The 25,626-nt window shown below is 49.7% G+C and overlaps 1 protein-coding gene across 1 annotated transcript in view; it reads right to left on the minus strand.

Annotated features, from left to right (window-relative positions):
- The window catches only part of FBH1 (F-box DNA helicase 1), a 38,067-nt gene that overhangs the window by 8,931 nt on the left and 3,510 nt on the right, over positions 1–25,626 (minus strand). The window contains 16 exon segments of the mRNA XM_071552903.1: positions 1,576–1,651; positions 3,336–3,454; positions 6,507–6,600; positions 7,470–7,600; positions 8,046–8,132; positions 8,664–8,751; positions 9,751–9,943; positions 10,756–10,924; positions 11,523–11,617; positions 12,865–12,951; positions 13,432–13,457; positions 13,459–13,623; positions 16,361–16,490; positions 17,910–18,040; positions 20,902–21,401; positions 24,168–24,338. Of these exon segments, the coding sequence (XP_071409004.1) occupies positions 1,576–1,651; positions 3,336–3,454; positions 6,507–6,600; positions 7,470–7,600; positions 8,046–8,132; positions 8,664–8,751; positions 9,751–9,943; positions 10,756–10,924; positions 11,523–11,617; positions 12,865–12,951; positions 13,432–13,457; positions 13,459–13,623; positions 16,361–16,490; positions 17,910–18,040; positions 20,902–21,401; positions 24,168–24,336 (2,260 nt within the window). The 5' untranslated portion in view covers positions 24,337–24,338.

Raw genomic sequence — 25,626 nt, forward strand, 5'->3', positions numbered from 1 at the left:
TTATATGGAAATATATACTAATATAATAATAGAATATATTGTAATTATACTGAAATGGACTGTAATTTATACTACTAATAATATGATATATAATTAATGCAACATAATAATATAATTTTTATAATAACAATATAATAATGCAAAAATAATATAATAGAATGGAATAATAGAATAGAATAATATAGTGCAAATATAATATAATATAATATAATTAATATAATGTATTGTAATATGATATAGGTTATTGTAATTATATATTAATAATTATATAATATATAAATATTATATAATTATATATAGAATGATATAATCTATATTATTATAATAATATATTAATAGTATACTACTATATTAGTATGTGGATTTATTTTAATATTATCTGTGTTAAATTATAAAGTAATATACAGTATTACAATATATAATAAATACTGTAATATATAATAATGCAATAAATAACTACACAACATAATATCCAATTATTATAACAATATGTGTATAATATATATGTATATATGTGTATATAATAATATATAATTATATACTATTATATATAATTATATATAATTAGATATAACTAGATATAATTAGATATAATTCTATATAAGTATAATTTATATGAGTTAATTTACATTAATTTAACTAGAGATATTTATTAAATATTACTTTATTTTAATAATAAATCTTAATATTTTTATGCTTCACTTATTGATAATATATTAATATATCAAATAGGATATTAATGATTATTATTATATTATAATTAATAGTAACTTATTTTAATAAATTTAATAATATTTATGCTTCACTTTATTATTATTGATATAAATATAATAACAATAATATATTGAAATGCCAATATATAACATTAATATATGAACACTTATTACTATATAATAATATATAATATTATTTATAGTTATAAATACAAATAATATATAAAAACTATGTATAATAATTGCATATTACATATTAATTATATAATTATATTGAGATATATTAATGTATTCATTTAATTAAAATATAATAATGGCAATTATAATGAAGATAATTAAAATTATATATTATGGTATTATGATATTAATTATTATCAATATAAATAATAGTAATAATAATAATTAATATTAATATTAAGTTATTAAATATTAATTTATTTAATATTAATATTAATTAATGATAATAATATTAATTAATATTAATATTATATTATTAAATTTAAATATTATTTATTTAATATCAATTAATTATAATAATATAAATTAATATTATATTAATTTATTAATTTAAATGTTAATTAATACATTAATTTATTTAATATTAATATTAGTTTTAATTTTTAATTTTCATGAAAGGCTTCAAAGTGACTCCAGGAAAAATCAGGAAAACCAGAGAAAAATCTCCCAGATTTTGGGTTTTCCGGGACAAGACAAGGAATTCCAGGGGCAAGAAATGCCCCCCAATTCCAGCATTTCTGCCACTGCACCATCCCAAGGGCTCAATATTCCTTAAAAAATTGATTTTTATGGATAACTTGACGAGGAATTCCAAGGGAAAACACAGAGAGGGGCCCGGACTCACATTTTTCCCGGATTTCTGCAGGTCGGCTCAGCTTCCAAATGTCGGAAATCCTGCCCAGACCAAGCCCAGCCAAGCCCTGAAAGCACCAAAATTCCCATCAATATCCAGGGATAAAAATGCTCTTCCCATTCCCAGGGGAATTGGGAAAATACAGGGAAAAAACAGCCTCAGGTTTGGGAGAAACTGACCCAAAAAGGCGCTTTTTGGGAGCATTTTTATTTTCAAAAAGGGTTTTTTTTTCCTCCCTCTGGTCACCAAATTCTCTGTGGTTTGTTCCAAAAGAAAATCAGGAGAAATTTGGGATTTATTCCAGGCTGCAAAATTCCCAAATTAAATGAGATTTTTATCCATTAAAGGAGATTTTATTGGTAATTATTCTCTAACACTCATTTTATTGAAATGTGCAAATTTTGGGGGAAAAAAAGGTTAAAAATTTGGAATATCAGCCTGAAATTCCAAGGATCAGCTCAAATCTTGGAGCTTCTCCGTTCCTGGCTGCAAAATTCCCAAATTAAATAAGATCCCTGCCCAGCTTTCCCTGGATTTTCTGCCTGGATTAGATCCCCAAGACTCCTCCAGCCCTGGGAATTCCCTCCAGATCCCTGTTCCTGCTGGAATGTCCCTTCCAACCCTGGGAATTCCCACCAGATCCCTGTTCCTGCTGGAATTCATTCCCTCCAACCCTGGGAATTCACACCTGGAATGTTCCCTCCAACCCCGGCAATTCCCACCAGATCCCTGTTCCTGCTGGAATGTCCCTTCCAACCCTGGGAATTCCCACCAGATCCCTGTTCCTGCTGGAATTCATTCCCTCCAACCCTGGGAATTCACACCTGGAATGTTCCCTCCAACCCTGGCAATTCCTACCAGATCCCTGTTCCTGTTGGAATGTCCCCTCCACACCTGGGAATTCCCACCAGTTCCAGCTTTCTGCTGGAATATCCCTCCATACCTGGGAATTCTCTCCAGATCCCTGTTCCTGCTGGAATGTCCCCCTAAAAGCTGGGAATTGCCACCAGATCCCAGTTTTCTGCTGGAATTCATTCCCTCCAACCCTGGCAATTCCTACCTGGAATGTCTCCCCCCCCAGCCCTGAAATTCCCTCCTGGAATGTCCCCTCCAACCCTGAGAATTCCCAGCAGATCTCACCTTTCTGCTGAAATTCATTCCCTCCAATTCTGGCAATTCCCACCTGGAATGTCTCCTCCAACTCTGGGAATTGTCCCCAGATTCCCTGTCCCTTCTGGAATTCATTCCCTCCAACTCTGGCAATTCCCAGCAGATCCCTGTTCCTGCTAGAATGTCCCTTCCACACCTGGGAATTCCCACCAGATCCCTGTTCCTGCTGGAATGTCACCTAAAAGATGGGAATTCCCCCCAGATCCCACCTTTCTGCTGGAATTCATTCCTTCCAACCCTGGGGATTCCCACCTGGAATGTCCCCTCCAACCCTGGAAATTCCCATGAGATCCCTGTTCCTGCTGGAATGTCCACTCCAACCCTGGCAATTCCCACCTGGAATGTCCCCCCAGGCCTGGCACTCCCCCATTCCCATTCCCTGCCATTCCATACCCCCAGGACATGGATGACATTCCCATTCCCTGCCATTCCATACCCCCAGGATGTTCCCATTCCCTGCCATTCCGTACCCCCAGGATGTTCCCATTCCCTGCCATTCCGTACCCCCAGGACATGGATGACATTCCCATTCCCATTCCCTGCCATTCCGTACCCCATTCCCATTCCCTGCCATTCCGTACCCCCAGGACATGGATGGCATTCCCGCCGTTCCCGCTCAGCTCCGCGGCGGCTGTGAAGGCTCCGGAGTCGCTCCGGGCCAGGACGGCCTTGGGGCCATCCCGGAATTCCCGTCCGGAACCTGCAGGACACGGCCCAGAAACCGGGAATGGGGCCGGATCCGACACTCCGGAATCCGGGCTGGGAGTCGGGGGGGGGTTGGGTTTAATGGGGATAATTATTAATTGCAGGTAAAAGTTTTAATTTTGGTCAATTAAAAAAAAATTTTTTGTGCTTAAATTTCAATTTTAATTTAATTTTTTTCAATCATTTAATCAGTTTGGTGGAATTCAGTTGTTAATTAACAGTTGGGATGAGCATTTGTGAGTTATTAATTATCCATATATTTTAATTTATTATTAATTAATAAACAGATCAAGGTCTTATTTAAATAATTAAATAATTAGTTTGATTCATTGCTCTAATTAATTGAATGATAATTCTTGATAATAATTAATTTTTTATCCAATAAGCACGATGTGATATAATTATAATAATTTATTTGGCATATTGTTACTTCATTTAATTTATTATTGCTTATTATTAATTATTAGTTAAGTATTATTGAGTTTATTATTTATTATTAATTTTTATTATTTATTTTTTATTAGTTAAGTATCGATTTTATTATTAATTATTGCTTAATTTATTATTATTATTTAAGCATTATTGGTTTTATTAATTATTACTTTATATTTATTAATTAGGCATTATTGATTTTATTATTTATTTTATAATTTATTGCTACTTAAACATTATTTATTATTATTACTTTTATTTATTATTATTTATTATTATTATTACTTAATTCATTATTACCTATTATTAATTTTATTATAAATTATTATATGATTTTAAATTTATTATCAATTAAAAACGATTATTCTGTTATTAATTATTATTAATTATGATTAATTTAGTATTATTAATGTATTATTTATTACTTATTATTAGATTATTAGTTATTCATAATCACGAATTTAATTAATTAAACCAAAGTTATAAAATTTTAAACTTCTCTTAAAATTTGAAATAAAATTGGATCATTTAATTGATGTAATTTATTATTAATATTCGCTGTTGATACAATTAATTTAATTTTATAAACGTCAAATTTTTTAATTTGAAACTCAAATTTAATCTCGAGTTCAGACTTTTAAATTAAATTTTATTAATGTCGTTTATTATTAATATTTATTGACCCTACGAGATTTATAAATTTGATGAAAATTTTCAAATTTTAAACTCAAATTTGATCCTTAATTCACATTTTAATTTAAATTTTATAACTTCAATTCGCATAATTACCATCACTTATTAATATTAATGACCAACATTATTAATATTATTAAAATTTTGATTGTATTAATTTGATTAACTTTTCGTTTGGCACTTGCATTTCATCTTAAATATGAATTTAGAAATTGAAGTTTATTAATTACTTTGATTGATAATTAGAATAATGAGAAGAATCCTCAATATTCTTATCATCACTATTATTATTAATTTTTTTAATTTATTATTTTAATAATCTTTTATTTTGCCACATTTCCTTTTAAATGTCAATTTAAAAATTTAATTTTATTGATCTATTGCATTGATATAATAATAATAATAATAATAATAATAATAACAATAATAATAACAATAATAATAATAATAATAATAATAACAATAATAATAATTTGGTTTTACTCTTTTAATAAACTTTTACTTTGGCTCTTACATTTAATTTTAAATTTTAATTTTAAAATCGAATTTTATTGATTTATCTCATTGATTAATATTAATAATCATTATAATAATAATAACTATAATAATAATTATTGATTATTATGATATAATAAATAATATTAATATTAATAATATTAATAATATTAATAATAATCCCCTTCCCCAGTCCCAGCCCATAATTAGCACTAATTATCCCTAATTAAGGGGTCTCATGGCAGCTCCTCCCCAGTCCCAGCCCATAATTAGCGCTAATTATCCCTAATTAAGGGGGGCTCACGGCAGCTCCTCCCCAGTCCCAGCCCATAATTAGCGCTAATTATCCCTAATTAAGGGGGGCTCACGGCAGCTCCTCCCCAGTCCCAGCCCATAATTAGCACTAATTATCCCTAATTAAGGGGTCTCACAGCTCCTCCCCAGTCCCAGCCCATAATTAGCGCTAATTATCCCTAATTAAGGGGTCTCACGGCAGCTCCTCCCCAGTCCCAGCCCGTAATTAGCGCTAATTATCCCTAATTAAGGGGTCTCACAGCTCCTCCCCAGTCCCAGCCCATAATTAGCACTAATTATCCCTAATTAAGGGGGTCTCACGGCAGCTCCTCCCCAGTCCCAGCCCATAATTAGCGCTAATTATCCCTAATTAACGGGGTCTCACGGCAGCCCCTTCCCCAGTCCCAGCCCATAATTAGCGCTAATTATCCCTAGTTAAGGGGTCTCACAGCTCCTCCCCAGCAGGCCCGGCCGGCGCAGCCCCTTCCCCAGTCCCAGCCCATAATTAGCGCTAATTATCCCTAATTAAGGGGTCTCACAGCTCCTCCCCAGCAGGGCTGGCCGGCGCAGCCCCTTCCCCAGTCCCAGCCCATAATTAGCGCTAATTATCCCTAATTAAGGGGTCTCACGGCAGCCCCTTCCCCAGTCCCAGCCCATAATTAGCGCTAATTATCCCTAATTAAGGGGTCTCACGGCAGCCCCTTCCCCAGTCCCAGCCCTTAATTAGCGCTAATTATCCCTAATTAGGGGGTCTCACAGCTCCTCCCCAGCAGGCCCGGCCGGCGCAGCCCCTTCCCCAGTCCCAGCCCATAATTAGCACTAATTATCCCTAATTAAGGGGTCTCATGGCAGTTCCTCCCCAGCAGGGCTGGCCGGCGCAGTCCTTTGCCCAGTCCCAGCCCATAATTAACGCTAATTATCTCTAATTAAGGGGGTCTCACGGCAGCCCCTTCCCCAGTCCCAGCCCATAATTAGCGCTAATTATCCCTAATTAAGGGGGTCTCACGGCAGCTCCTCCCCAGTCCCAGCCCATAATTAGCGCTAATTATCCCTAATTAAGGGGGTCTCACGGCAGCTCCTCCCCAGTCCCAGCCCATAATTAGCACTAATTATCCCTAATTAAGGGGTCTCACAGCTCCTCCCCAGCAGGCCCGGCCGGCGCAGCCCCTTCCCCAGTCCCAGCAGAGCCGAAGCCGCGGCCGCCACGTCGGAGCCGAACCGGAAACTCTGCCGGGAAAATGTGGGAAAAGGGCTCAGAATGCAGGGAAAGATCCCCAGGGATGGAATTCTGGCATTCCCACCCACCTGGGGGGCAAATTCCAACAGCCCCTCCCACCTTGGGCTTGGGAATGCCCAGGATGGCTGGGAATGGTTGGGTGGGAATTGTGTCAGTTGGGTTCAGGAATGCCCAGGATTCCCAGGAATGGTTTGGTGGGAATTGTTTGGGAATGCCCAGGATTCCCAGGAATGGATTGGTGGGAATTGTTTGGGAATGCCCAGGATTCCCAGGAATGGTTTGGTGGGAACTGTTTGGGAATGCCCAGGATTCCCAGGAATGGTTTGCTGGAAATTGTTTGGGAATGTCCAGGATTCCCAGGAATGGTTTGCTGGAAATTGTTTGGGAATGTCCAGGATTGCTGGGAATGGATTGGTGGGACTTGTGTCATTTGACCTTAGGAATCCCTCACCTGGCTCAGGTGGAACGGGTGGGTGTGGCCATTCCCATGGGATGGGGCAGCATTCCCAAGGGATGGGGCAGCATTCCCAGGATCCCTCACCTGGCTCAGGTGGTACAGGTGGGTGTGGCCATTCCCAAGGGATTGGGCAGCATTCCCAGGATCCCTCACCTGGCTCAGGTGGAACAGGTGGGTGTGGCCATTCCCATGGGATGGGGCAGCATTCCCAAGGGATGGGGCAGCATTCCCAGGATCCCTCACCTGGCTCAGGTGGTACAGGTGGGTGTGGCCATTCCCAAGGGATTGGGCAGCATTCCCAGGATCCCTCACCTGGCTCAGGTGGAACAGGTGGGTGTGGCCATTCCCAAGGGATGGGGCAGCATTCCCAAGGGATGGGGCAGCATTCCCAGGATCCCTCACCTGGCTCAGGTGGTACAGGTGTGTTTGGCTCACGGCGCTCAGGGCGTTCCCGGTCCCGGGGTGGATCCGTTGGTGAGGGTCTCCCGCCAGGATTATCCCACATTCCTGAGCCAGCAGCACATCCAGCACGGCTGAGGGAACAGCCGGAGCGTTGGGAGGAGTTGGGAATGATGGGATATCCCAGGAACATCCCCCAGGAACATTCCAGGAAAATCCCTCTGGAACCACCCAAGAACATCCCTCGGAAACATCCCCCGGGAATAACCCAGGAATATCTCCCTGGAACATCCCTCTGGAACGTCCCTCTGGAACCACCCAAGAACATCCCCCGGGAACATCCCCCGGGAACATCCCCCGGGAACATCCCCCGGGAACATCCCCCGGGAACATCCCTCGGGAACATCCCCCGGGAACATCCCTTGGGAACATCCCCCGGGAACATCCCCGGAACATTCCTCAGCAACATCCCTGAGGAACATCCAAAGAACATTCCACGAACATCCCTCAGGAACATCCCTTGAGAATATCCCAGGAATATTCCTTGGGAATATCCCTCGGGAATGCGGCTCCGCTCACCTGGAGTGCAATCCTGGGCCTCATCCACAAGGATGGCGTCGTATCCCTCCAGCCGGGGCCGGCTGAGCTGCCACAGCTTCAGGATCCCTGTGGGAAAGGTGGGAATGGGACTGGGAATTCCCTCAGCACAGACCCCCAAGGAACCCCCTTTTTCCCTTTTTTTAATGTTCCCTTTTCCCCCATTTTGGGTTTTCTTTAAACCATTCCTGGCCCTGCTTCCCCCTGGGAATTCCTGTGGCACCTGCAGGGCTGGCACATCCATCAATCCCAGCTGTGGCTCCGCCCCCTTGGATGACTCCAAGCCCACAGAAACTGCCAGGAAAGGGGTTTTTCCCACTTTTTTTGGGAAGCACATCCCAAGGCACAGGAGCCAAGGATGCACTGGCAGCAATTCCAGCCTTTGGGGCTGATTCAAACCCCCAAAAGGGAATGTCTTCCCAAACCTGCACAGACTTTTCATGGAATCTCTTTCAAACCTCCACAGATTTGCCCAAATTTTTGGATGCCAACCCCAGCAGGCCATTCCCAAGGGATTGTTTGTGCCCAGGGAGGAGCAGGAAGGACAAATCCAGGTATTCCCACCCAGCTGTTCCCCTGGACATGGATCTGTCCCTGTACCATCCCAGCTCATCCTGAATCTCCTCTCCATGTTCCCATCCAGCTGCTCCAGGTTGTGCCAGATCTCCTGAGCCTCGGCCACGATGAGCTGGGAGGGGACACAGGGATTGGTGGGATCAGTTGGATCCCTTGGATGGATGGGATGGATTGCTGTGAAATGGCCACCCCAATCCAGGCCTTCTCCCACCCACCCCTGCCCATCCCGGGGGTCCATCCCAATCCCCTCCATGCCCATCCCGGGGGTCCATCCCAATCCCTTCCATGCCCATTCCAGGGGTCCATCCCAATCCCACCCCAGGGGTCCATCCCAATCCCACCCCAGGGGGTCCATCCCAATCCCACCCCAGGGGGTCCATCCCAATCCCACCCCCGGGGGTCCATCCCAATCCCATCCCAGGAGTCCATCCCAATCCCACCCTGCCCATCCCAGGGGTCCATCCCAATCCCTTCCATGCCCATCCTGGGGGTCCATCCCAATCCCATCCCGGGGGTCCATCCCAATCCCCTCCATGCCCATCCTGGGGGTCCATCCCAATCCCATTCCAGGGGTCCATCCCAATCCCACCCCGGGGGTCCATCCCAATCCCACCCTGCCCATCCCAGGGGTCCATCCCAATCCCATCCCGGGGGTCCATCCCAATCCCATCCCGGGGGTCCATCCCAATCCCATCCCGGGAGTCCATCCCAATCCCATCCCGGGAGTCCATCCCAATCCCATCCCGGGAGTCCATCCCAATCCCATCCCGGGAGTCCATCCCAATCCCATCCCGGGAGTCCATCCCAATCCCATCCCGGGAGTCCATCCCAATCCCATCCCGGGAGTCCATCCCAATCCCATCCCAGGAGTCCATCCCAATCCCATCCCAGGAGTCCATCCCAATCCCACCCCAGAAGTCCATCCCAATCCCACCCTGCCCATCCCAGGGGTCCATCCCAATCCCATCCTGGGAGTCCATCCCGATCCCATCCCAGGAGTCCATCCCAATCCCACCCCGGGGGTCCATCCCAATCCCACCCTGGGGGTCCATCCCAATCCCACCCCAGGGGTCCATCCCAATCCCACCCCGGGGGTCCCTGCCCTGCTGACCCTCCTCTCCCGGGGGTCGACGATCCCCTCTGGAATGTGCCATTCCCTGATTTCCCGGTCCCTGGAGCAGCAGAAGCTCTGCAGGGTCTGTGCCACCCTCCTGGCACGATCCCCCCGGGATTGGTCATGCCAGGGGTGGAGCTGGGACAGCAGGGACAGCTCGGGCAGGGGCTGGTGCCCACTGGGGTGGCACCTGGGGGGGCAAAGGGACAGCCTGGAATGGGAATGGCTTGGAATCTGCACACAGTTGGGATGGAATATCCTGGAAATGTGCCCAGATTTGGGATGGAATAGCAAGAAAATGTGCCCAGATTTGGGATGGAATAGCCTGGAAATGTGCCCAGATTTTAATGGAATATCCTGGAAATGTGCCCAGAGTTGGGCTGGAATATCCTGGAAATGTGCCCAGAGTTGGGATGGAATATCCTGGAAATGTGCCCAGACTTGGGATGGAATATCCTGGAAATTTGCCCAGATTTGGGATGGAATATCCTGGAAATGGGCCCAGATTTGGGAAGGAATATCCTGGAAATGTGCCCAGAGTTGGGATGGAATATCCTGGAAATTTGCCCAGATTTGGGATGGAATATCCTGGAAATGTGCCCAGACTTGGGATGGAATAGCAGGAAAATCTGCCCAGATTTTAATGGAAGAGCCTTTAAAATCTGCCCAGATTTTTCATGGAATGTGTTTAAAGATTCCACATATTTCTAATGGAATATCTTTAAAATGGGCACAGATTTGTCATGGAATACCTTCAATGAGCCCCTATTTTAATGGAATATCATCCTTAAAATCTGAATCCCTGGAAAATCTGGGATTCCAGAAATCCCCCAAACTCCTGGAACATCCAGACTGGATCCATTGAGATCCTAGAAATCCCCCAAACTCCTGGAACATCCAGACTGGATCCATTGGGGTCCCAGAAATCCCAAGAGGAGCCTTCCCAAGGCTGGGTTGGCATTCCCAGCCTCTCTTCCCAAGGGAATTCCCATCCCCACTCACCCTTTCCCGACATCCCCAAGGGCCAGGCTGTGGAAGGTTTTCCAGGTGATATTCCCAGGAAATTCCCTTTTCCCCTTTTCTGCCTCAGCTTCGTGGGAAGTCACATAAAGGAATTTCAGCTCCGGGAATTTCTCGGCATATTTTCCCAAAATCCAGGTTTTCCCAGTGCCTGGAGAAGGAAAGGAGGAGGAAGAAGATGAAGATTCCAGAGGCAGCAATCCCTGAATCCAGGAATTTGGGGCTCAGTCCTGCAAATCCCACCATTTCCAGGGAATTCTGGGCTCTTCATGGAATTTCCGTGGAATTTTGGGCTCAGTCCTGCAAATGCCAAAATTTCCAGGGAATTTTGGGCTCTCCCTAAAAATCCCACAATTTCCAGGGAATTTTGAACTCAGGAATTTCCAGGGAATTCTGGGCTCTCCCTAAAAATCCCACAATTTCCATGGAATTTTGGGCTCAGTCCTCCAAATGCCAGAATTTCCCTGGAACTTTGGGCTCTCCCTGCAAATGCCACAATTTCCAGAGGGTTTTGGGCTCAGAAATTTTCAGGGAATTTTGGGCTCTTCATGGAATTTCCAGGGAATTTTGGGCTCTCCCTGCAAATGCCACAATTTCCATGGAATTTTGGGCTCAGGAATTTCCAGGGAATTTGGGGCTCTCCCTAAAAATCCCACAATTTCCATGGAATTTTGGGCTCGGGAATTTCCAGGGAATTTTGGGCTCTCTCCTGCAAATCCCACAATTTCCAGGGAATTCTGGGCTCTCACCTGCAAATCCCAGGATTTTCACCACGTGTCCAGGTTGGAGTTGGTGGTTGAGGATCCTCTGCTGTTCATGGGTCAGTCTGACCTTGGGAAAACTGCTGGAAACAAGGAAAAGGAATGAAAAGAATGATTTGAGGGCAGGGATAGGTGGGATATTGGGAAGGGATTGGTGGGTGGGAGGGTGGGCAGGGGCTGGGCTGGATTTCCCAGAGAAGCTGTGGCTGCCCCTGCATTTCCTGGAGGAAAATAAGGGACATTCCCACAGGGACAGGTGGCACCAGGCTGAGGGTGCAGTGATGGGACAATCCAGGGGGACCTGGAGGAGTTTGGGAAGTGGGACATGGGAATCTCAGGAGGTCCAACAAGGCTGAGCTGCACCAGGTTGGTTGGAGGGGGTGGAGCAGCTCTGCTGGGAGGAAAGGTGGGAGAGCTGGGGGGGTTCAGCCTGGAGAAGGGAAGGTTTGGGGGGACCTTTGGGTGCCTGAAGGAGCTCCAAGAAACATGGAGAGGGACTGGGGCCAAGGGATGGAGGGCCAGGACACAGGGAATGGTTCCCAGTGCCAGAGGGCAGGGATAGATGGGATATTGGGAAGGGATTGGTGGCTGGGAGGGTGGGCAGGGGCTGGGCTGGATTTCCCAGAGAAGCTGTGGCTGCCCCTGGATCCATCCCTGGCAGTGTCCAAGGCCAGGCTGGAGCACCTGGGACACTGGGAGGGGTTGGGGTTGGAATTAAATTATCCTTAAGTCCCTCCCAAACCATTCCAGGGCTCCACAACAAGACCCAGCAGTGCCTTTGAACTCCCTCAGTGCCTGGGAATTCCATTTTCCCAGATTGATGACCCGCTCCTGCTTTTCCTCTGGCAATGCAGGTGGGAAAGGGCAGGAAAAGGAGCTGTCCCAGCCCATTCCCTGTGCCCCACATTCCCTGGAATGCCCCATATTCCCAGGAGTGCCCCACACTCCCTGGAGTGCCCAGCATTCCATTCCCTGGAGTGCCCCACACTCCCTGGAATGCCCCATATTCCCTGGAACACCCCACACTTCTTGGAACGCCTCACACTCCCACGAACACCCCACATTCCCAGGAATGCCCCACACACCCTGGAATGCTCCATGTTCCCAGGAATGCCCCACACTCCCTGAAGTGCCCCACCCTCCCAGGAGTGCCCCACACTCCCACGAACACCCCACATTCCCAGGAATGCCCCACACTCCCTGGAATGCCCCACACTCCCTGGAATGCCCCACACTCCCAGGAAGGCCCCACATTCCCAGGAATGCCCCACACTCCCAGGAATGCCCCACACTCCCAGGAATGCCCAGCATTCCCTCAGAACAGCCTCACCAGTGGGAATGTGGCGTCTCCTCCTCCAGAGGCTCCACCAAAGGGTTTTCCATCAGGTACAAACAGTGGAAAATGTTGTAATGGATCCTGGGGAAAGATGGGAATGTCACCACTCCGTTGGATCTTTCCAGCACTCAGGAGGTGCAGGAGGGAAGCTGTTAATTGTTGGAAGTGTTAATTGTGCCTGGAAAAGGAGAGGGAAGGGCAGGGAAAGGGGTGGGAGGAAACCTGGATAGGAGGGAGCACAAAGGATGGGAAGAGTTTGGGATTCTTCAAGCCAGGCTGTGATTTGGGATTTATGGATTCCAAAATCTTCTGGATTCCAACTCTTTTGGGTTCCAAATTCCTTTGGGTTCCAGTTCTCTTGGATCTTCGGGTGGGGTGGGGTGGGGTGGGGTGGGATGGGGTGGGGTGGGGTGGGGTGGGGTGGGATGGGATGGGGTGGGGTGGGATGGGGTGGGATGGGGTGGGGTGGGGTGGGGTGGGGTGGGGTGGGGTGGGGTGGGGTGGGGTGGGGTGGGGTGGGGTGGGGTGGGGTGGGGTGGGGTGGGGTGGGATGTTCCTCACCTGCTGGGGATGGGAATGTCCCTGTCCCCTCATGGCCAGCAGCACTGTGGCCATGCAGTAGAGCCCCTCAGTGACCTCCAGCAGGGACAGGCTGGTCTGGGGTGTCCTCAGGCGTTCCAGCAGCCCCTGGATGTCCCCCACGCTGCGGGAGCAGAGCACCATCCCAGCAAAGGTGGCCCACATGGCCTCAGCCTGGGGGAGGAAGGGACAGGCAGGGCTTGGAGCCTGCAGGGAACTCCCTCAAACCTCCAAACCGAGATCTGCACATTTGCTGATGACACCAAGTTGGGAGGGAGTGTCGACCTGCTGGAAGGCAGGAGGGACCTGGAGAGGGACCTGGACAGGCTGGAGGGATCTGGAGAGGGACCTGGACAGGCTGGAGGGATCTGGAGAGGGACCTGGACAGGCTGGAGGGATCTGGAGAAGGACCTGGACAGGCTGGAGGGATCTGGAGAGGGACCTGGACAGGCTGGAGGGATCTGGAGAGGGACCTGGACAGGCTGGAGGGATCTGGAGAGGGACCTGGACAGGCTGGAGGGATCTGGAGAGGGACCTGGACAGGCTGGAGGGATCTGGAGAGGGACCTGGACAGGCTGGAGGGATCTGGAGAAGGACCTGGACAGGCTGGAGGGATGGGCTGATTCCAATGGGATGAAGTTCCACAAGGCCAAGTGCAGGTCCTGCCCTTTGGCCACCCCAAGCCCTGCAGCGCTCCAGGCTGGGCACAGAGTGGCTGGAGAGCAGCCAGGCAGAGGGACCTGGGGGGACTGAGGGACAGGAAGCTCAACAGGAGCCACCAGTGTGCCCAGGTGGCCAAGAAGGCCAATGGGATCCTGGCCTGGATCCAAAGTAGCGTGGCCAGCAGGCCCAGGGCAGTGACCCTTCCCCTGGACTCTGCCTTGGGGAGGCCACACCTTGAGTGTTGTGTTCAGTTCTGGGCCCCTCAGTTGAGGAAAGAGATTGAGGGGCTGGAGTGGGGCCAGAGAAGGGACTGGATGTGGCACTGAGTGTCCTCTGAAACACCTCCAGGGACAGAGAATCCAACATGTCTTGATCCAACCCCACTGGGATCACCAGCCCAGGGCACAGAGTGCCAGAGTGATCCCAGTGGGGTTGGATCAAGGGTTGGACTTGAAGATCTCAGAGGTCTCTTCCAACCCAAGTGAGAAGAGAAGAGCAACGAGGCTGGAGAAGGGACTGGAGCACAAGTGCTGTGGGGAGAGGCTGAGGGAGCTGGGGGTGTTCAGCCTGGAGAAGAGGAGGCTCAGAGGTGACCTCAGCACTGTCTGGAACTGCCTGAAGGGAAGTTCTGGCCAGCTGGGGGTTGGTCTCTTCTCCCAGGCACTCAGCAATAGGACAAGGGGGCACGATGGGCTCAAGCTCTGCCAGGGGACATTGAAGTTGGAGAGCAGAAAGAAATTCTTTGCAGAGAGAGTGCTCAGGGATTGGAATGGGCTGCCCAGAGAGGGGGTGGATTCCCCATCCCTGGAGGGTTTTCAGCTGAGCTTGGCCGTGGCACTGAGTGCCATGATCTGGTAAAGGGGCTGGAGTTGGACCAAGGGTTGGACTGGATGATCTCAGAGGGCTTTTCCAACCCAATCCATTCTGTGATTCCCCACAGACCTCAAGGGAGGGGCAGGGCATGGGTGGCACTGCCAGAACACCAAACCCCCCCCAAAGTCACCCCAGAGCCTCCCTGAGGGACAACCTGAATCCATGTGATCCCCACACCCACATGGGGAAAAGCTGATTTTCCAAGATTGTTGGATGGGTTGGACTCTGCCTTGCAGAAACTCCAGGGATTTGTCGTGTTCTCCACACCCACAGGTTGGACACTCCTGTCCCAGCTCAGGGACTGGGTGGGAGTCAAACAGAGGGACAGTGGCTGGACAAGGGTCATCTCCAGCCCTGCTGACCACCCTCAGCACAGCCAAGGCTTCAGTCACCTCCAACATTCCAGAGGGAGAACCTGCAGTCACCTCCAACATTCCAGAGGGACAAAGAACCTTCAGTCACCTCCACCATTCCAGAGGGACAAAGAACCTTCAGTCACCTCCAACATTCCAGAGGGAGAAAGAACCTTCAGTCACCTCCAACATTCCAGAGTGAAAACCTTCAGTCACCTCCAACATTCCAGAGGGAGAAAGAACCTTCAGTCACACCAAAATTCCAAACCTTCAGTCACCTCCAAACATTCCAGAGGGAGAAAGAACCTTCAGTCACCTCCAACATTCCAGAGGGAGAAAGAACCTTCAGTCACCTCCAACATTCCAGAGGGAGAAAGAACCTTCAGTCACCTCCAGCATTCCCAGAGGAACAAAGAACCTTCAGTCACCTCCAAACATTCCAGAGGGACAAAGAACCTTCAGTCACCTCCAACATTCCAGAGGGAGAACCTTCAGTCACCTCCAACATTCCAGAGGGAGAAAGAACCTTCAGTCACCTCCAACATTCCAGAGGGACAAAGAACTTTCAGCCACCTCCAACATTCCAGAGGGAAAACCTTCAGTCCCCTCCAACATTCCAAACCTTCAGTCACCTCCAGCATTCCAGAGGGGAGAACCTTCAGTCACAAAAAACATTCCAGAGGGAGAAAGAACGTTCAGTCACCTCCAACATTCCAAACCTTCAGTCACCTCCAGCATTCCAGAGGGACAAAGAACCTTCAGGCACCTCCAACATTCCAGAGGGAGAAAGAACCTTCAGTCACCTCCAACATTCCAGAGGGAGAAAGAACCTTCAGTCACACCAACATTCCAGAGGGAGAAAGAACCTTCAGTCACCTCCAACATTCCAGAGGGAGAACCTTCAGTCACACCAACATTCCAAACCTTCATCCACCTCCAACATTCCAGAGGGAGAACCTTCAGTCACACCAACATTCCAGAGGGGGAACCTTCAGGAATGCCCCCAGGGAAGAGCCCCCCACCTGGCCCTGCAGTTGGGGCAGCTGGTTGGCCACCCAATCCCGAGCCCTGGGGAAGAGGTGGTGGCTTCCCAAACTCCGGAGCGCCGCGCCGGGATCGGCATTCCCACGGACAGGCATGGCCGACACCAACCTGTGAGGGGAGAGGCAACATGGGATTGATTCCAAAGGGTGGGAATGTCCTCCCAGAGCATCCCAGAGAGGCTGGAGCAGCTGGGATGGGGCTGGAGCTGTGTCCAGATGGCACCAGGGGCAGCTGGGACCTCTGGAATACTTGGGAATTCCAGATCACAGATAGTTTGGACAAGGAATTCCCACTCCTGGAATATTTGGGATTTCCAGACCACAGACACATTTAGACAAGGAATTCTCATTCCTGGAATATTTGGGATTTCCAGACCACAGACACATTTAGACAAGGAATTCTCATTCCTGGAATATTTGGGATTACCAGATCACAGACACATTTAGACAAGGAATTCCCACTTCTGGAATATTTGGGATTTCCAGACCAGACAGTTAGAGAACGAATTCCCACTTTTGGGAATACTTGGGATTGCCAGCCCAGACACATTTGGACAAGGAATTCCCAGTTCTGGAATACTTGGGATTTCCAGCCCACATTTAGACAAGGAATTCCCAGTTCTGGAATATTTGGGATTTCCAGCTCACATTTAGACAAGGAATTCCAACCCCTGGAATACTTGGGATTTCCAGCCCATTCCTGTGGCAAGAGATATTTAGAGAAGGAATTCCCAGTTCTGGAATACTTGGGATTTCCTGCCCAGACACATTTGGACAAGGAATTCCCACTTCTGGAATACTTGGGATTTCCAGCCCTTTCCTATGCCAAGAGACAGACAAGGAATTCCTGCTTTTAGAATATTTGGGATTTCCAGCCCAGACACATTTGGACAAGGAATTCCCACTTAGGGAATATTTGAGATTTCCAGCCCATATTTAGAAATGGAATCCCCAGTTCTGGAATATTTGGGATTTCCAGACCAGACACAGTTAGAGAAGGAATTCCCGCTTTGGGAATACTTGGGATTTCCAGCCCACATTTGGACAAGGAATTCCCAGTTCTGGAATACTTGGGATTTCCAGACCACATTTAGACAAGGAATTCCCAGTTCTGGAATACTTGGGATTTCCAGACCACATTTAGACAAGGAATTCCCAGTTCTGGGATAGTTGGGATTTCCAGCCCTTATTTGGACAAGGAATTCCCAGTTCTGGGATAGTTGGGATTTCCAGCCCAGACACATTTGGACAAGGAATTCCCAGTTCTGGAATACTTGGGATTTCCAGCCCATATTTAGAGAAGGAATTCCCACTTAGGGAATACTTGGGATTTCCAGCCCACATTTAAACAAGGAATTCCCAGTTCTGGAATTCCCACAGACTCCTGGATTCCTCCTCCCTCATTTTCCTGGACATCTCCCATCCATTCAGGAGCCCAACCCATCCCTGTCCTGGCAATTCCTGGGATAAAGTGGAGGAAGACCCAAAGCCAAGGGAGTTCTGGGGACCTGCAGGTGAAGTGACTCACCTGATGAGCCCCAGGACACTTCCCTCATTTTCCTTGGATATGGAGAATTCCCTCAGGATCTGCTCCACCCTGTGCAGGGCCGTGGTCTCCTTCAGCAGGTACTGGTGGTGCAACTTTTTCCAAGGAATGAACTGGAATGGGAAGCACAAACCCCAGGATCTCATCCCACAGCACTGCCAAAGGGGGATCCTGTGGAAAGGAGCCCCAAAAAAAGGTGATTCCCAAATCCCTGGAGTTCCCAAAGTGGCTTGGTGGGAACAGGGACCCAACAGGGGGTTGGGGAGGGAAGAGGAAACACAGGGAAGACCCAAAGCTTGGGAATGTATCCCTAAAAAGCTGGTTTGTTTCCCAGAATGGTGGGAATGGGGTGATGTTGGTTCAGGTTCAAACAGCAAAGCAGGAAATAAATGAGGGAATTTCCATTCCACTGCCCAGAGCTGCTCCAAGGGCTCCCATTCCATGTGTCCTCCAACAGCTCCTGCTGGGATTTCTCCAGGAAAAAGAGGGAGGACCCAGTTTGAGGCTGTGCTGGGGAGGGAGGAGCACACTGGGGGGGACCTGAGCACTTTTTCTGTGCTTCTCTCCAGCTCTTGGGGCCCACAGGACACTCCCTGTGCTGGGTCCAGCCCTTCCCATCCAAATTTATGGGAATGGCAGGAAGGAGAACTCGGATCTCCCCAAAAATTTGGGCTGAGGTCACTGCCCACCACTCAGGGAGGCTGAGAAGCCCCTTGGGAATTCCAGGGTGAGGGAGTGGATCCACCTTTCTTTGGGATGCAGGATCCTCCCTCCAGCCAAAATGGGTTCCCAACTTTTTCTGGCCTTCAGATGGACCAAATTCCATAAAAACAGAATCCAAGGCCTTTCCTCTCCAGCCCTTTGGCCAAGGAGGCCCCACAGAGGTTGGAGGACATGAGAGGACATTCCCAGCCTTCCAGCAGGAATTCCCTGTGTGATCCCTGCATGGAAAAGCAAAGGGGGATTTTGGGGATGTTCTTTTTTCATGGAAGGGGAGAAGAGGGAAGGGGGGAAGAGGGAAGGGGGGAAGAGGGAAGGGGGGAAGAGGGAAGGGGGGAAGAGGGAAGGGGGGAAGAGGGAAGGGGGGAAGAGGGAAGGGGGGAAGAGGGAAGGGGGGAAGAGGGAAGGGGGGAAGAGGGAAGGGGGGAAGAGGGAAGGGGGGAAGAGGGAAGGGGGGAAGAGGGAAGGGGGGAAGAGGGAAGGGGGGAAGAGGGAAGGGGGGAAGAGGGAAGGGGGGAAGAGGGAAGGGGGGAAGAGGGAAGGGGGGAAGAGGGAAGGGGGGAAGAGGGAAGGGGGGAAGAGGGAAGGGGGGAAGGGATGTTGCCCCAGTACCTTTGGATACAGGTTGGCACCTGAAGATGGTCCAGGAGACCAAAAAAATGACAGAAAAAAATGACAGAAGGGGATTTGAAGGAACAAAAAGGGAGAGGCAGAGCATGGATGGGTTGGGAGCAGCCAGTGAAAGGACAGTCCTATGAGGGGAGATCCTGAGAGGCTGGAATGGGGCTGGAGAAGATGCTGGAGAAGGGGCTGAGCACAACCTGGATAGGCTGGAGAGATCTGGAGAGCGACCTGGACAGGCTGGAGGGATCTAGAGAGGGATCTGGACAGGCTGGAGGGATCTGGAGAGGGATCTGGACAGGCTGGAGGGATCTGGAGAGGGATCTGGACAGGCTGGAGGGATCTGGAGAAGGACCTGGACAGGCTGGAGGGATCTGGAGAAGGATCTGGACAGGCTGGAGGGATCTGGAGAAGGATCTGGACAGGCTGGAGGGATCTGGAGAAGGACCTGGACAGGCTGGAGGGATCTGGAGAGGGACCTGGACAGGCTGGAGGGATCTGGAGAAGGACCTGAACAGGCTGGAGGGATCTGGAGAGGGACCTGGACAGGCTGGAGGGATCTGGAGAGGGACCTGGATGGGTTGGAGGGATCTGGAGAAGGACCTGGACAGGCTGGAGGGCAGGAGGGCTCTGCAGAGGGATCTGGATAGACTGGAGGGATGGGCTGATTCCAATGGGATGAAGTTCCACAAGGCCAAGTGCAGGTCCTGCCCTTTGGCCACCCCAACCCCTGCAGCGCTCCAGGCTGGGCACAGAGTGGCTGGAGAGCAGCCAGGCAGAGGGACCTGGGGGGACTGAGGGACAGGAAGCTCAACAGGAGCCACCAGTGTGCCCAGGTGGCCAAGAAGGCCAAGGGGACCCTGGCCTGGATCAGGAATGGTGTGCCCAGCAGGCCCAGGGCAGTGATTGTGCCCCTGGGTGGGCACTGGGGAGGCCACCCCTGGAGTGCTGTGCCCAGTTGTGGCCCCTCAGCTCAGGAAGGACATTGAGGGGCTGGAGCAGGGCCAGAGCAGAGCCCCGAGGCTGGAGAAGGGCCTGGAGCCCCAGCCCTGTGAGGAGAGGCTGAGGGAGCTGGGGGGGTTGAGGCTGCACAAGAGGAGGCTCAGGGGGCACCTCAGCACTGCCCACAACTCCCTGACAGGGGGTTGGAGCCAGGGGGGGTTGGTCTCTTCTCCCAGGCAACCAGCAGGAGAAGAAGAGGGCCCAGGCTGGAGCTGTGCCAGGGCAGGCTTGGGGTGGCCATTGGCAAGCAATTCTTTGCAGAGAGAGTGCTCAGGCCTTGGCAGGGGCTGCCCAGAGAGGGGGGGGATTCTCCGTGCCTGGAGGGGTTTCAGGTGACACTGGATGTGGCACTCAGTGCCAGGGGCTGGGGGGCACAGGGGGCTTGGAGAGAGGGCTGGGCTGGGCTGGGGGGGCTCACAGGGCTCTGCCAGCCCAGAGCATTCCAGGATTCCATTCTCACCATCCCTGGAGGGGTTTCAGGTGACACTGGACGTGGCACTCAGTGCCAGGATCTGATAATCAAACTGGGGTTGGACCAAGGGTTGGACTTGATGACCTCAGAGGGCTCTGCCACCCCACTCCATTCCATGATTCTGTGACAGGACAGCCGAATTCCCATGGAATTCCTCACCAGTGGATCCCTGATGATGTCCCTCCAGCAGTGACACACCAGGCTCAGGCTCAGGTACAGCTCAGCCACGGGCAGGAAGCCAAAGATATTCCGGAGCACTTCCATGGGCAGCTGCTCCAGGTGCCCCTCTGGCTCCTCCCAGCTCCGGGTGCCCAGGAGTCCATAGTGGGCATCAGGAATGGGCTCCACTTCCACATCATCCTGGTCCTGCCTGGGCTGGGGGAGCTCTGGGAGAACCCCTGGAATTTCCTCGGGCTGTCCCCACCAATCCCGCTCTGGATCGGGAATTCCCGAGGCGGCAGCGGGAAGGGGATGGTTCCTGGGAATGGGCACGGGGTCCTCTTCCTCTGGGAGAAGGGAGGGGTGGCTGTTCCAGGGATCCTCAGCTCCAGGGAGAAAGGGATCCAGGGAATCCTCCGGGATCCCACAGCTCTTGGTCCCACCTTGGTGCTGTTGGGACTTCCCGAGGAAACGCCGGATGTTCCGCTGGTGGCGCCGTCCTGGATGAGGAGGAAGAGCAGGAGTGAATTCCATGGGAATCAGGAACGACAGGAAACAGAGGGAAGGAGATCCCAGGGGGGAGAAGGAAAACAAAGGAAAGGAGATCCCAAGGGGGAAAAGGAAAACAAAGGGAAGGAGATTCCAGGGTGGAGAAGGAAAACCAAGGAAAGGAGATCCCAAGGGGGAAAAGGAAAACAAAGGGAAGGAGATCCCCGGGTGGAAAAGGAAAACAAAGGGAAGGAGATTCCAGGTTGGAGAAGGAAAACAAAGGGAAGGAGATCCCAGGGTAGAAAACAGGGAAGATCCCACGTTGGAAAACCAAGACAAGGAGATCCCAGGTTGGAGGAAAAGGAAAACAAAGGGAAGGAGATCCCAGGGTGGAGGAAAAGGAAAACAAAGGGAAAGAGATCCAGGGTGGAGGAAAAGGAAAACAAAGGGAAGGAGATTCCAGGTTGGAAAACAAGGGGAAGGAGATTCCAGGGTGGAAAAGGAAAACAAAGGAAGGAAAACCAAGACAAGGAGATCATAGGTTGGAAAAGGAAAACCAAGGGAAGGAGATCCCAGCTTGGAAAAAGAAAACAAAGGGAAGGAGATCACAGGGTGGAAAACAGGGAAGATCCCACGTTGGAAAACCAAGACAAGGAGATCCCAGGTTGGAGGAAAAGGAAAACAAAGGGAAGGAGATCCCAGGGTGGAAAAGGAAAACAGGGAAGGTCCCAGGTTGGAAAACCAAGGGAAGGAGATCCCAGCTTGGAAAACAAGGGGAAGGAGATGCCAGGTTGGAAAAGGAAAACAAAGGGAAGGAGATTCCAGGGCGGACAAGGAAAACACAGGGAAGGAGATTCCAGGGTGGAAAAAGGAAAATAAAAGGAAGGAGATTCCAGAGTGGAACACAGGGAAGATCCCAGGTTGGAAAACCAAGGGAAGGAGATCCCAGGGTGGAAAAGGAAAACAAAGGAAGGAAAACCAAGACAAGGAGATCATAGGTTGGAAAAGGAAAACCAAGGGAAGGAGATGCCAGGTTGGAAAAGGAAAACCAAGGGAAGGAGATGCCAGGTTGGAAAAGGAAAACACAGGGAAGGAGATCCCAGAGCAGAGAAGGAAAATTCCAGGCACTGGAATTCCAGGTTTTCAGGGTTTTCCTTGGGGAAGGTTTGGCTTAAACAGGGCTGGGCTTGGAGATGGAAAAGAGGAACTTCCCTGGGGAGTTTTAAGTTTAAATCCCTGAAAAATGAGGAGTTTAAATGGTATTTTTAGGGAGATAAAGAAGGAGGATGGAAAGGAAAAGTATTGTGGGGTCTTGGAATTAAATTTTAATTAATTAAATTAAGTAATAAAATTAAAAATAGAAGTCAAGTAAAAATAAAGGAAAATAAAACAAAGTAAAGAGAAATAAATAAATAAAATAACATGAAATAAAATAACTGAAAGAAAAATAAAATAAAAATAAATTGAAAAATAAAATTCAAGGAAAATAAAGATAACAGGATAACACAAATGAAAGAAACTGAAATAAAAATGAAAGAGGAATAAAATTAAAATAAAAATTCAGTGAAATAAATAAATAAAAATAAGATGAAATAACAGAAAGTGATGGAAAGAAAAATAACATTTTAAAAATCAAATAGTTTTAAACTAAAATTAAATTAAAATAAAAACTGAAACGAAGTTAAAACAAAACTGAAAGGAACTTAAAAACAAAAGTGAATTAAAACAAAAGTGAAACGAAGTTAAAACTGAAACGAAATTAAAGCAAAATAATGAGAAGGAGGAAGGGGAGGGGAGAGGGGAGAGGGGAGAGGGGAGAGGGGAGAGGGGAGAGGGGAGAGGGGAGAGGGGAGAGGGGAGAGGGGAGAGGGGAGAGGGGAGAGGGGAGAGGGGAGAGGGGAGAGGGGAGAGGGGAGAGGGGAGAGGGGAGAGGGGAGAGGGGAGAGGGGAGAGGAGAAGGAAAAGAAAATAAAGTAAAATAGAACAAAAGAAAACTAAAGGAAAAAATAAAGTGAAATAAAGCACAACACAGCTCCCTGCCCACAGCTCTGTCCCCACCCTCCCAGCCACCAATCCCTTCCCAACAGCCCCCCCCAGCCCTGCCCTCTGGCACTGGGAAGCCATTCCCTGTGTCCTGCCCCTCCAGGCCTTGGCCCCAGTCCCTCCCCAGCTCTCCTGGAGCCCCTTCAGGCCCTGCCAGGGGCTCTCAGCACTCTGGGGCCCCACTGGACACAGCAATTGGGCACTGCCTGTGCCAGGAGCATCCTCAGCTCTGCTTGCCCTCCTGGATGCAGCAATTCCCTTGGCTGGGAATGGTTCAGCTGCAGAGAGACCTGGAAGCACCAAGGGTGGAGCCAAAACCTCCTGATTGATGGGAATGCTGGGATGGGTTGGGTTGGAAGGACCTGAAAGCCCATCCAGTTCCAACCCCAACCCCTCCCACTGTCCCAGGTGCTCCAGCCTGGCCTTGGACACTGCCAGGGATGGATCCAGGGGCAGCCACAGCTTCTCTGGGAAATCCAGCCCAGCCCCTGCCCACCCTCTCAGCCACCAATCCCTTCCCAACAGCCCCCCCAGCCCTGCCCTCTGGCACTGGGAACCATTCCCTGTGTCCTGCCCCTCCAGGCCTTGGCCCCAGTCCCTCCCCAGCTCTCCTGGAGCCCCTTCAGGCCCTGCCAGGGGCTCTCAGCTGTCCCTCGACCCTTCTCTTCTCCAGGTGACCCCCCCAGAATTCCCAGCCTGGCTCCAGAGGGGCTCCCAGCCATTCCCAGCCTCACCTCTGTGCCGGGGCACCCGCTGGGTGGGCAGCAGCCCCCGGTGCCCCCGTGCTGTGCCCCGTGCCAGGGGCTGTGCCAGGGGCTGTGCCAGGGCAGCCAATCCCTCCGTGCTCCGGGAAAGGGCCTCGCACTCCGGGGCCGGGAGGTGCCTCTTCTTGGGGGGCCTCATCCCTTGGGAGACACACAAGGAAGGAAAATCCCAAATCCCTGGGTTAGGAAGCAGCAACACCCAATCCACGGGTTTGGCAGGGGAAGGAAGGGGTGGGATTCCCTCAGGAAGTTTGGAGGAGTTTCTTGGGATAGAGGGCCAGGACACAGGGAATGGCTTCCCAGTGCCAGAGGGCAGGGCTGGGGGGGCTGTTGGGAAGGGATTGGTGGCTGGGAGGGTGGGCAGGGGCTGGGCTGGATTTCCCAGAGAAGTTGTGGCTGCCCCTGCATTTCCTGGAGGAAAATAAGGGACATTCCCACAGGGACAGGTGGCACCAGGCTGAGGGTGCAGTGATGGGACAATCCAGGGGGACCTGGAGGAGTTTGGGAAGTGGGACATGGGAATCTCAGGAGGTCCAACAAGGCTGAGCTGCACCAGGTTGGTTGGAGGGGGTGGAGCAGCTCTGCTGGGAGGAAAGGTGGGAGAGCTGGGGGGGTTCAGCCTGGAGAAGGGAAGGTTTGGGGGGACCTTTGGGTGCCTGAAGGAGCTCCAAGAAACATGGAGAGGGACTGGGGCCAAGGGATGGAGGGCCAGGACACAGGGAATGGTTCCCAGTGCCAGAGGGCAGGGATAGATGGGATATTGGGAAGGGATTGGTGGCTGGGAGGGTGGGCAGGGGCTGGGCTGGATTTCCCAGAGAAGCTGTGGCTGCCCCTGGATCCATCCCTGGCAGTGTCCAAGGCCAGGCTGGAGCTCCTGGGACACTGGGAGGGGTTGGGGGTGGAACTGGATGGACTTTAAGTCCCTCCCACCCAAACCATTCCAAGATCCCATTTGGAGTCATTCCAATGCCAACCCCACTCCAGGTCCCTGTTCCTGCTCTTTGGAACAAGAGGACAACAAAACCATCCTGAATCCTCCCATGTTTTCCCAGCTTTCCCTCCAACAGGACACAGAGGAAGGAGCTCCAACATCCCTGGACAGGCCAAGCACCACCAGCATCTCCAAGGGGGTGGAATTCCCTGGGAGAGACCACAGGGATGTGCCCCTGGAAGGTCAAATCCAACATCCAGGAACTTGAGTCTCTCCCGAGTTGGGATCCTCTCCAGGGAGGAAACTCAACCCCCTTCCCTTTAAGGAGCAGCACAAAACTATTCCAAGAGTTATAGTAATAAACTAATAATTGTAATAAACTAATAATTGTAATAAATTAATAAAAATTCACTCGGGAAAAAAAAAAGCAGAATTAATTCAACTTCCTTCTCCCAGAAATCCTCGGGAGAATCCCAAAGTCTCAGCCCGGGACGAGCT

The sequence above is a fragment of the Pithys albifrons genome, chromosome 3 (genome assembly GCF_047495875.1).
Source record: "Pithys albifrons albifrons isolate INPA30051 chromosome 3, PitAlb_v1, whole genome shotgun sequence".
In the NCBI taxonomy this organism is placed as follows: domain Eukaryota; kingdom Metazoa; phylum Chordata; class Aves; order Passeriformes; family Thamnophilidae; genus Pithys; species Pithys albifrons.